Source organism: Lontra canadensis, unplaced genomic scaffold (assembly GCF_010015895.1).
Source record: "Lontra canadensis isolate GAN:19392208 unplaced genomic scaffold, GSC_riverotter_1.0 scaffold1, whole genome shotgun sequence".
NCBI classification, from domain to species: Eukaryota; Metazoa; Chordata; class Mammalia; order Carnivora; family Mustelidae; genus Lontra; species Lontra canadensis.
In genome coordinates this window covers 126,209,856-126,223,231 of record NW_022630995.1, presented here as the reverse complement: position 1 = coordinate 126,223,231, position 13,376 = coordinate 126,209,856, and the positions used below count along the sequence as shown (strand labels likewise).

General features: G+C 41.0%; 1 protein-coding gene across 11 annotated transcripts in view; it reads right to left on the bottom strand.

Annotated features, from left to right (window-relative positions):
- Positions 1-13,376, bottom strand: part of RAPGEF2 (Rap guanine nucleotide exchange factor 2) — a 232,365-nt gene that overhangs the window by 154,568 nt on the left and 64,421 nt on the right. For all 11 annotated transcript variants that reach the window (XM_032863210.1, XM_032863228.1, XM_032863219.1 and 8 more), the window contains exon 2: positions 9,474-9,544. In XM_032863210.1, the coding sequence (XP_032719101.1) occupies positions 9,474-9,544 (71 nt within the window). The remainder of the gene's footprint in view (positions 1-9,473; positions 9,545-13,376) is intronic.

Below are 13,376 nucleotides of genomic sequence, written 5' to 3'. Positions count from 1 at the left end.
TTTCTTCATATCCCATCTCTCTGCCAGCACCTGTTTCCAAAATATCCTCTCAAATTGACCAAGTCTACAAATGTAGACAATAGCTTCTATGTTTATACACCTATAGTCCATTCTCCACATGACTTCTAGAGAAATCTTTCTAAACGTTAAGTCAGATCATCTTGTACTTCTGCTCTTGATTTCCACTATCTACAGAAGAAATCCAAACTCCTTATCCTTGGTGCCTTCATGCACAAAGCCTATTCCCATGGCAGAGTATCTGGGGCATCACTACACTATGGAGATTTCTGCAGAGCTGCCCTGACTCAAATGTTACCTCCTTTGACTACAAAGTCAGAGCAGCCCAGCACCCGTTCTTACGTGTGTGTTAAGTGCTGGAAGGCTTATTTGTACAAACACACCCTAAATGCTCCTGCTGATCACGATCCTGGGACTACAGAGATCCTGTCCTCCCTCTATATTCCCACCAAGCAGAATGTATAGAAGAAAATTTTCAGCATTCAAGGTCAGGGCACTGGGGGATGACCGACCAGAAGCCTCTCCTTTGTAACAAAGAGTGTCTGGATGGCAGGCCTTGAGTTCCTTGGAACACTGGCCATGCAGGAAGGGGATGGGCTCAGAGAGTTACTAGGCTGGTTGCTATAGAATACAAACATGCTGCATGTAGATCTCTGCAACAGATGCTTTGTGTCTAGGCTGACACTTCAGGACTCCCTATAATAAGTTCCCCCAATAAACCTATCTCATTGGCTGTCTCCAGGTCATTTCTTTGGCCTCACAGGACAATCATCCACCGTTGGCTTAGAGTCTGTTGGGAGTATGGACTACACAAGTGGTGAGCCAGCCAGGAAGCCGGGGCGGGGTGGGGGAGGAGACACATGAGCACCAACATGTGGGAAATGGAACAGGGAAATTTGCAAGGGAAATCCGAGGTTGGCCATTCCACATATATGTGGAGCACTATAGCCACTATCCTTGATTGGATAAGCCCACCACATGAGTATTGGAATACCCCTGAAAATACCAAAGGGTCTAAAGAAAATTTTGACCAAGATGAATGTAACCAAGAAAAGGATCAATGTTCCGCTGCCATAGTTGGGTGACCCCTCCTATCTGTGTGACAGCCTTGAAGAAAGTAAGGAGAAACTGCCTTTAGAGAGGATTTCTAGATTAACAAAAATGACACTGCAGAGACCTTGATAATTGGCTTGAGGAAACAAGATGTTAAAATTAATAACTCTGGCACTCAGAATGACCTAACTGAAGGGTGGTAAACTGCCCTGGCAAAGGAGTTCCTATGGCTATTGAGGGAGCCAACTAAGAGTTCTACTGAGGAAGAGACTAATGGGACTGAGTCCATAAAAATTCCCATTCTCTTGGCTCAGCCTCTGGTTACTAGCCAAAATGAAAGCAGAGCATCCATGCCCATAGTGTGGAACCCTGGAACCTGCCGGTGCCTAACCATCAGCACAGACCACAGTGAAAGACTATATACCTGCCAAATTGGTAGAATTGGAAGATAAATTGAGACGGAAATGAAGGGAATCCATGGTGCTATGGTTGCTCAGTATATGGAACACGGGCACAGAAGGCAGTTTGCTTTTGGTTGGGAATGTCCAAGATGGCATTCATTACAACACACCCTGCTTTAAGGTGGGATCCCCAAGGCATCCTCAGTGAAGGCTACATTACCCTTTACACTCCTAGGTGGTATGGCACTGTAAATTAGCTTGGCCTAACGGGGGCAGGTGTACTGACCTCCCTTTATGAAGGGAGACTATGAAAGAGCTACAGCACATCCTACGAGCGCTGTCTATGATGAACATCACAGAGGTCTCAATAAGGAACTGTTTGCCATAGATATTAAAGATGTGGTGGCACAGTCTGCCCTCAATCATTGGTAGGGGGCACTCATGTCCATCTTGACCCACTAATGGGGTAGCCTGTATCATGGGCTGAGCGGGCTGCCACAGATCTGAGGAAAACAGAAAAGGTCAGAAAAAGAGGTATCAGAAAGGCAGGAATGAAGGAAAGGGACTCACAGCAGAAGGAAACAAAGAAAAGGGCTATGCATGTTACCTGTTGCCAGATGTAGTAAGAGGCAGGGCAGGGCAGGGCAGCACAGACCACCACCACCCACCCCACCCCACTCCCCGGCCTCCCGCCTTGAGAAAGCAGACAAACAATCCAAAGCAGTCCTTGTTGGGCTCTGGCAGAAATTAAAAACCTGAACAGCAATTTACAAAGGGCACCCTCAGAGGGAGGATGATGGGCGCTTTCTCTATGAACGAGGGAAGAGGCAAAGGACATGGACTGCTGATTCAAGCTGCTGTCACCTGGGTGTCTGGGGACTGGAGCCACATGTCAGTCACATGTAGAACTTACCATATATTGGTCTAATAGAAACAGAGTGTTTTGGTTCTGGTTGAAACTGGTGCCAAATTTACTCTCCTTTATGTAAATAACTACTTTCAAAGGTCCATCTCTGCCATGATGATGATGGGGGTGGTATTGTCTAAATGAAGCAGACTACAGCAAGTGCGGACAGGACAGCTCTCCCCAAAGCCCCATTCAGTGAATATAACTGCAATATATTCTAGGAAAGGATGTCCTCTCAGGACTAACATTACAGACTACTGCAGGGGAATTCAAATTGAGGGTGCACTTGGTCAAACAAATAATAAGAAGAGATGCAAAATGGACAGCTATAATACTACTTGTCCCACAGAGGATAATGGCAATTAAACCATATCACCTCCCAGGAGGCCATGAAGAAATCACAGGCATGATTAAGGAATTAGCCAATGTGAGCATTATATGATCAACTCATAGTCTATATAACAGTCTCATCGGGCATGTGAAGAAACCAAATGGAAGTGGAGAATGACTGTGGATTACAGAGAACTAAATAAGGCGGTACCCTCTCTTCATGCAATTGTGCCCAACATCATGTCACTTGTTGACTTGAATTGGGGAAGTTCTAGGTACATATTATTATGTGTTAGACCTGGCTAGCACCTTTCTCAGTATTCCCATAGCCCCAGAAAGCCAAGAGCAATCCGCTTTGACCTGGTAAGAACAGACATTCCTCATCCTACCACGGGGGTATTTATAGAGCCCCATGACTTGCCACAGCTTGGTGGCCAGTGACCCAAGTCACTAGGCAATTCCAGAGGCAGTCAGTCTGTTTCATGACACTGATGATCTAATGTTAACTTCTCAGTCTTTTTCTACTTTGCAGTCCACTGCACCAGACTTGCCTTCTCACCTAACAAGTCAAGGATGAGCAGTCAACAAAAATAAAATACAAGGCCCTGGCTCACTGGATAAGACAAAAGATGTTTCTGCAGCAGGTGTTGATAAAATACAGGTACACCCGTGCACCACCATCCCCAAGCAGTTACAAACTTTCATAGATCTCTTAGGGTATCAGCTTCAGTTTACCCCTTGCCTGGCTCACCTGCTTCTGCCCCTTCAGAGACTGGTTTAAAAAGGAGCTGAATGGGACTAGTCCTCAAAGACAAGGCAAGCATTTGAACAAGCCAAAATGGCTATTAAATATATCAAAGCCTTAAGGATTCTCGTACACGGACAGCCATATGTATTGGATGCAGCCAGTTACCCAGAAGGGTCTGGATAGAGCTTGTGGCAACAGCAAGGGCACAAACCTGTCCTATCAGGTTTCTGTTTACATTTATAAAAAGGAGCTGAGACCCAATACAGCATTTTAGAATAATAGCTGTGTGCTATTTACCATGCCTCACAGTAAGTAGGAAACATAACTAAAGGGATCCCAGTAACTGTTCACATCCAATATCTTATAGCAGGATTGCTGAAGAGTACATTCCAAAAGGCCAAAGCAGGCAGCACCTAGCCCCAAACTAGCTGAATGGCATGCCTACCTTCAACAATGTAGTACCTTGACACACAGCCCTTTGTGTGGAGCTATACTCCATTCTTGGCCCCGTAACTTATATCACAGCCATTAACTGACACAGCAGAGCCACCATGGCTGCCAGAATTTTGTGCTAGATGGGGACAGATCCTTCCCTAAGCATGCCTGGTACACTGATGGCTCAGCAAGGGTCAAACCCTACACCTGGATGGCCATTGCCATCCAACCGTCAACTGAAAGAATCTTCAAAGACTCTAGCACTAGACATAGTAGTCAGTGGGCCAAACTGTGAGCAGCATGGGTGGTGCTGCTCCACGAGCCGACCCCCTCTGTTATATACACAGAGAACTAACCATGTGGCTTCTCCAATGGAAGGCACAGGACTAGAAGGTAGTGGAGCACCCACTCTGGGGCAACATGTGGAAGGACATTCTCCAGCAATTATGAGGTATGAACATCACTACCAGCCATGTAGATGCACACACAGTATGCACCCCACCTGATAACTAACAAGCTGATTAGCTGGCCCATGGCTACTTCCTAGAAGAGATGCCAACAGAAGATGTTACCACCTGGCTACACAAGAAGACAGGACATCAAGGACAACAGACCTTGTGGGCCATTGCTAAGAAGTGGAGCTAACTGTGGTATTACAAGACACTGTAACCATCTGCTAACAATGCTCAACCTGTGCTCAGAAACAACCATGACCTCTGCCAAGAGACACTGGACAAATAGCAAGGAGTGACACCCCATTCGGAGATGGCAGACTGACTACATTGGTCCGCTACCCTTTCTCTGATGGCTGCTGTTATACTTTGATGTGTACTAACACTCAATTAGGACGCCTACAAGCCTACCCCAGTAAGCAGGCTAACCAAAAGGCTAACATCTGCAGTCTAGAACAGCTGTGTGCTGCCTATAGGGTACCACTGATATCGATAGCGACCAAGGCTCCCAGTTTACACAACACGAAGTGCAAGAGTGGGCCAACACTCAACATATCCATTGGCATTTCCATCTACCATACAATCCCACTGCACCTGGACTGACAGAACGTGTGAACTGGCTGTTGAAACAACAACTGCAACAAGAAATGCATTCACTGGCCCTCTGGACAAGCTACCTGTCAACAGCTATATGGGCATTAAATTAACATGTACATTCTAATCAGTCCAGTGCCTATACTCTACTCACTCAAGGACCTGATGTCAGTCTTAGAATGCAAGTAGACAGCATGCAGGAAAGATGTTCTCTGCTGCAGGTAGAGGCACGAGATAACCTTCTATTGTCCCTGCCACAAGATCCACCTACAGGGGAACATATAATTAAATGGCCCTGGAAGTGACAAAGAAGTCCACAGTGGTTCGGGTTTTTGGCCCAGTGAGGAATAGGAATAGAACAGGACCTATACCCATCACCCCATTTCTTCATCCCACTCCACCAAAGACAATGAAGGTACACAAGCCCAGGCTTCTCATAAAAAAAATACTACTACTGGGGCACGTGGGTGGCTCAGTCGGTTAAGCACTCAACTCTGGATTTTGGCTCAGGTCATGGTCTCAGGGTTCTGAGACTTGAGCCCCATGCTGGGCTCTATGCTGGGTGCAGAGCGGTCTTTCCCCCCCCCCCAAAAAAAAAGACACTATCATAATCACCTTATGGAACATTATTATACCCCTACCATCCTTTTCAGATCTGTCCCACTGTGTAATAGAGGGAAGGCCAACAATTGGGTACTATAAACCTGGAGCCAAACCACAATCATGGGTGGTGTCATCCCAGAACAACACTGCCTCCTGCTTTCTATTAAACAATCATGACTTGCCTCTTCTGGTGGCTACTGAACAGCTTAACTTTTTGCCTTTAGACTCTGCATGGGGGACCTATTTGCCAGTTGGGTCCTGACCATAGCTTCTATACAGAATAAAACCAACTGTTGGGTATATAGTGAACTCTCCCCTCCCTCTCAGTGACTGCAGGCTTCCTCTGGCAAAATGTTTCTAGAATTTCTTTTTTTTTTTTTTTTTTGTAAGATTTATTTATTTATTTGACAGACAGAGATCACACAAGTAGTCAGAGAGAGAGAGAGAGAGAGAGAGAGAGGAGGAAGCAGGCTCCCTGCTAAGCAGAGAGCCCATTGTGGGGCTCGATCCCAGGACCCGGAGATAATGACATGAGCCGAAGGCAGAGGCTTTAACCCACTGAGCCACCCAGGTGCCCCTGTTTCTAGAATTTCTTAATCATTTGTATTCTCCTATTATTTGGATACTGTGGCTTGTACTGTTGTTGTAAGATTTAGTTGCAATGTACCTCGGCATACTTGGCCCCACAGACATTGTGAAAGAAGAGAAAATTTAAAAATGTACAGGCCATGGGGACCTGGGTGGCTCAGTCATTTGAGCATCTGACTCTTCATCTCAGGTCATGATCTCAGGGTCATGAAACCTGCTTAAGATTCTGTCTCTCCCTCTCCCTCTGTCATTCCCTGCCACCACATCTCGACAACAACAAAAACGACAAAAAGTATGGACCAACCAGGGTAGGACAGGTGGAGTATATGGTACATGGTAGAAAGCTAGTCTGTACAAGCACACTCCAAATGTTCCTGTGAATCACTATCTTGAGAATACAGAGATCTCACCCTCCCTTTATATTCCAATCAAGCAGAGTATGTACAAGAACATGTTGCTCAGCATTCAAGGTTGGGGCTCTAGGGGTAGCCAACCCAGAGGGACTGGATGGTGGGCCCTGAGCTCCTTGGAATGCTGGCCATGGAAGGGGGGGAAGGGCTATAGACAGCTGCTAGACTAAGTTGCTACACTATATAAACTTATTACCTGTGGGTCCCAGAAGCAGGTGTTTTGTCCAGTCTGCTTTTCTTGGATTCCCTGTACATAAGTTCCCTCCATGAACTTGTGTCTCAATCACTGCTTCTGGGTCTTTTCTTCAGCCTCAGCAGACTATCACCTACCCTTGGTTGAGTCTCCTGAGCTATGGCTTTGCACCATGCTGAAAACACTAACAACTGAATGAAACAACACACCCCCATTTACTTAGATCTTGTCTGCCCCCCAAGAACACAAGCTCCATGATGGCGGAGTCTTGGGCTACTTCAGTGTATCTCCTCGGCTTATGTCAGGGTCCAAGCACATGGTAGGCACACAATCAATGACTGCCGGCTGAATAAATCAACCTAACCAGTACCCTCAGAGAATCACAATGAAATCTCCTAGAAGACAAATAAATGGGGAAAGTACTAAAACTGGTGGTCATCTTTGAACATCACTGGAGGATTTACAAAAAGCACAGTGATATTCCCTGAATTCTTCAAGAGCATACTAAGCATAATTTAGTGGTTTCTTAATGATCTAAACCTGCTCATATAACAATAATCACACTTATCTGTAATGCTAAAGAATATATATTTCAGCAGGCTCTTTTTTCCAACACTGAATAGGTCCAGACTGTTACTCGGCTTTTTCAGATTTTTGGCCTCCTCTCCTAACTATAGCATCCTCTGTCCTTTTGGCAAATATGCTGCTTTTAATCCATGTGGATTCGGGGAGTAAATGTTAGAAAAACAAAATGTTGAAAAAATATAGTTTTTAACTGAAGACCTGAAAACCTATACACTACACAGAATATGTGATCTTACAGCAACATGGTCATTACTGCACACCAATTAACACTCAGAAGCACTTTACTGCTTACACATGGGTGGGCCACAATAATGCAAAGCTGTAGTTTTCGAATAAATGAAAGCCTCTGCTGTCCCTCAGAGAAGACTAATGTTCTATTACCCAACACTGAATAAACAAACTTTCAAATCTTGATTAAGTGCTGCTGTTTCTTTTCTAAAACTGGAAACCTTCATTATGTGGAAGTCTTAACTGTTCTCTGTTAATCCCAGGGATAACATTTTTATGTATAAAATTCAAAATATATTATCTAAATAAGATATATTTTTCCTAGAAATGGTAGCTACTGTAAAGTAGTTTATCCAAGTCATTTTATTTATCTGTACCTCTATTTTTTGTTATTAATCATGGTATCTTGATCTTATTCTAAAAAAGGACTGAAGTTAGTTTCAGCGGATATTTTCTATAAATATCAGAAACAAATGATTTTTAACATAAACAGAATAAGATAAACATCTTAAAGTTCCCTCCCTGTCAGCTCATGCCAACAAACAAAACATAGTCTCAGTCTCCATAGTATAGTCTCCAAAACAGACTTTCTAAAGTATAAATAGATTCAACTATACCACCGAATTAGTCGGTTATTTCTACCCAAAAAAATTTCCCTTTGAAACAGTGGAAAATTGGTGGTTCTAAAGTTGGGTTGATGGATTAATGGACTTCATCACACTACTTACTTTCGTAATTTTGAAAATTTCCAAAAGAAGTATTAAAATTGTCCTTGTTCTATTGCACAGAATCCCTGTTACCTAAATAATTTTACAACCACATATACTATAGACATACATTATACAATCAATATCTGTAAACATTATTTAAATATTATCCATGTGTGCTTTTATACACACATGGGAATGTGCCGTTTATATTTGCTTATTACATAATTCCACTTGCACCTGCAGGTTAACTACATTCAAATAGTACTAAAATTTCTTCTTAGGGTAGTTGTCACCAAAAACACAATATGAAAGACCCTTTAAAGATCATTCCTACTTTAATTTGAGCCATCTTCTAAATTCCCAATGGTTTTGCCCTTTACAATAAAACTTGAATATTTAAACACTTAACCTGCAATCTACTTTAATTTAAATGATTTTCATTAAAAATTAAATTTTAGAAGTACTCAATCCTCTTGACACTTTTTTCAATTAACAACTAAATATGAAATTGACATGGCCGCAAATTAATTAGTGTTTAAAGAGTAAAGGGAAAATATACAGAAAAAATATTCTTTTAATAATTAAAAACTGCTAGTATCAAAACTGGCTACAGTTGGAGGAAACAAACCCTTCTCTATGTCCTTGCTGGTGTTTATATATAATTCATCTTCCCAAGGTCCTTTATAGTCTGTTGCAGTTAAGACAAAATCGTTGGATTATATGTTTTTGTTCTTTTCGTATAGCCCAGATAACCATAATTAAGCTTACTCTATCACTGTAGAATAGAATCAGTAAGATTTTATACGTGCTTCCCAAAAAAGGCAGTTAACTTAATGCCATAAATATATTCCATACAAAGACCTAAAACATACTAAAATAATGAACCTAATTGTTCTTTGAATGGTTAAAAACATTCTGGTTTCCTATGTATCTAAATGCTAAAATGTAGATCTCTGTTTGCAAGGACAGCAAATAACAGTCCTTTTGGGTTATTCACCAAGTAGTGTTTATTCCTTTAGATGAGGAGGGAGGGGAGTGGGATACAGAGGAAGAGAGGACATCACTATGGCAGAAATGTCAAAAAATTATTATAAGGATGTAAAACTTATAATACCAACTACAGAGGCTAGATGAGGCAGTTTTTTAAGTTATCTCTAAACCTACTTAACCATAATAAAGGATCACCATCCCATTATTAGTCATTGTAAAATGACTTACCTAAGTTGGTGCTCTCTCAAGTTTGATAAGGCTTCCATACCATGTAAATAGGAATATACTATTTCCAAATCCTGTTTGAAAAGAAAAATAGAAATTATTAGACTTTTTAAGAAAAATCAAGAGAAAAGCTAAATCACACAAATGTCATCCATTCAACCACCTTGGGGATATAGAGTAGGGTATTAAAATATAAAATAAATTGGCTTAAACTTATGAAAATAAGTATTTTAAGAAACTTGGAAAATTATCATTTTTTTAAAAAGACATTATTTATTTTGAGCGAGAGAGTGTGTGTTCGCGCATGTGTAGGGTGGGGGGAGAATCTGAAGTGGGCTCCCGTGAGCAGCCTGGAGCCCCACGCAGGGCTCACTCCCACCATTGTGAGACCATGACCTGAACCAAAACCAAGAGTCTGACGCTTAACTGATTGACCCACCCAGGTGCCCATATTCTGTTCGTTTTGTTTTAAAATAAGAGTTCTATTGAGACATAATTCACATACTATAATTTTTATTATTTTTATTTTCTTGCCAGAGGCCACAGCAGCACTGAATCATGGCACAGAATCCAGCGAAGGACAAGTGCATGATCCTCCCTGCCCTCTGGGCTCTGACACCCACTGCACCCTCCTCACCCCAGAGGAACAGCTATAGGAAGAGGGCATGGATGGGCAATCCATGGAAAAAAAAAAAAAAAAAAGGCCAGCTGAAATGTTAATAAGGATTGCACTGAGTCAGCAGATCACCTCAGGTAATACTGCCATCTTGACAACAGTCTTCCAACCCATGGCATGGGGGTGTTCTGCCATTTACTTAGGTCTTCCTTAATTTCTTTCAACAATGTTTTACATTTTTCAGTATACAAGTCTTATATTACTTTGGTTCAACTTAATCCTCTCTTTTTTTTCTTTTTTTAAGATGTTATTTATTTGTCAGAGAGAGAGCAGAACAAGTAGGGGGAATGGCAGGCAGAGGGACAAGCAGGATCCCTGCTAAGAAAGGAGCCCAATGCAGGACTTGATCCCAGGACCCTGGGGTGATCATGACCTGAGCCGAAGCCAAATGCTTAACCGATGAGCAATCCAGGTGTCCCTTAATCCTCTTTAATTAAGAAAAACAATTCTGTAGCCTTAGGAATACCTTTCTAAACAATTCAAACTATATGTGCAATTAAATTTCATATATTAAGGGCACAATTAAGGAATAGTGGTAAGAACTAGGTAAGAAATTCAAAACCTTCTTAAGACGATGCTAAGGAGGTTTTCAGCCTACAATATTTTAATGTAGTCCTTAAAACAATATTGTGATGTGATAAGGGGAAATAAAAACCTTATTTGTAGCTCTAAATTGTCCCAATTTAAAATTTATCAATTACTAGAAATCTAAAGTGCCGCCCTCTGGTGATCAACTTTCAAATAAGCTGACGGTCTTCAACTTTATTCATCTACTTATTTCCCACAAGTCTTTTACAAGTTATTTGAAGGCTGAAACCTAAAACTAGACCCTATAAATTCAATACAAACAAGAAAAACAAAACTTTCCCACCATCTAGTTAACAAAGTCTGCATTTCTAAAGCTAATAAACTCCTTCTTTAGAAGTAATCAGACTCCAATCATAATGTTCTATTTGCATGTAGTGAAAATCAATAAAAAGTGTCCTAATTATTGAGTTTTTTTTTAATAGCTATAATAGGAGCTTTTCTGGACAATCCTAAAGTTCACATTCTATTTTAGATATTATAAATATGTGTGCTATTTGCCGTATTTAAATAGTATGGAAAGACTGCCCCCCGCCCCAGTTTCTGAAGAGCTTATATTCTGAATCTAATACTAAAGTCTTACTTATTTCACTGAATTACCTATCAACCTTGGGTTATAACCTGCCCAAGACCTACAACACTCTTATTTAAGCAAACAGACAACACTATTCACATTCATTTAATACTCACCAACCAAATAAATTTACAATGACCAAAAAAAAAAAAACAAAAAGGTATATTGGGAAAGCAGTAAAAGAAATAAAAATTTTTTAAAGCTGGAGAAGGGAGAAGTCTAAAAGAAACATGATAGAAGCAAGAATTTGGAAGCTTAGAAAAGGAACAAAGGGGGAAAAACACCCTTAAAAGCCTTAAAAGACAACAGGTCTTAAATAATCAGCTGTCTTGTTCAAACAAACCCAGCAAAATCAAAGTAAAACAGCATAGCCCTTAATGAAATGGCACTTTATTAATGTGCTGTTTTTTAACACTGTAGAGTTTCATTGTGCAGGGGATACCTTCCTGAATCTGTTACGTCACATGCGTCAGTATGGATGCAAAACTTTGAATATGAATGTACAGCCTATATGATTATATAAAGTGTATTTAAGGACAATAACTACATTATTTATCTTAAGACAATATGTATCATTATAACCCGAAAATTAAATAAGACTGTTGATTAGTTAAAAAAACATAGAGAACAATGATGTATTCTCACCTCTAAGTCACTGACATCAGTAAATGGGTCAGAAAGCTGTTACAGGAGCCTGCATTATGAAACTCTTGAGTGTGAAGGAAAGGGACTGCATTACCTCACCACTGCATGACCAAATATGTATGTATGTCACTGCATAAATAAGACATCTGCAGCTCACATAATCATGATGTGAATTTTCAGGGAAATAAGTTTAAACATGTCACTTATGCAGTACACAATCAGAGAGTCCTAGGCAACCATTTCATACACTTCAGGTATCTAAAGAGACTAAACTTCCTGAATTGAATTCAACGCTTGAAATGAATTCAATGATGATGTCCAGTTTCTTCTATTACTGTTAGAATAAGTCATCTCAAAAGAAACTTATTTTAAGTGGTTTATGTCACAAGGAGCTTATAAACTCAAGGAGCAGACATTATTCTAAATGAAGCTGTTAAATGGAAGGCAATATTATCTAGCTTGAATTAGATGACTTTACAGATACATTCTATCTAAACTTGAGATCTCTTAGTTGTAACTAACGGCAGGAATGGTAAGAAGTGATGTCTAGATGGCAGCAGCAAGTAAGTCTAATGTTTCACTGTGTGATATGAATACAACCACCACAGATTTGGGTAAGTAGGAAAAGCGGAAAAGCTTTGGAAAAGGCATCAGAAAATCTCTCCTCCTAACTCTAAGGAAAGAAAGAACATTGGAGGTGAGCAGAAGAAATGTAAACTACAGGAATAAAGATTCTGGCTAAATTTTTCTTCAATAAAGAGCACAGTGGCCAAATATTAGGTTTAGTGATGATTAGGGGTTTCAAGTAAGGTAAATAACACTGAAAGGCAAGAAGGAAGACAAGCTTTCTTATTTTCCTTTCCTAGGAGCAAAGTGGACCAAGTAATATTTTGAAATAGGCAATATGGCCTTTTGGATCTTCGTAGGCATTTTTTCCTACCTTCTCCCCAAGATGTCCAGCGATCTTGCATTACCCCAAACCTCATTCTGAGGTATCAATGCCCTGGTCTAAAAATTAAAATTAAATCGGGGGGGGGGGGAGGGGGGGACTTGAGTCTTCCCAGTGAGCTGTCTGGATCCATTTGCATTTGCATGGTCTAAACAGATCTGTAAATGTATGCGATTTCAGGAGAAATGAAAAATATCAGCAGGGTAAGGAAAGAGGTATGGAGGGCATGAGAGGCCAGGCGAAGCAACCCAGCTCTATCCACTGAAAGGGGTAGAAGGAACCACTTCTACCCCTTCCTTGCCCTTAGAGGTCACCCCTAACTGCTCTGCTCTTCACTTTTCACCTCTAAATTTTAATTAACCCTCGTTTCCCCTTAAGAGTTGGTCTTTATTAAAATAATCTACAAATTGGCATGGAATTGCCTTTACTCAGCAAAGATACAAAAATGCAGAAGGGTGAGGTGCTAAGGAAGATTAG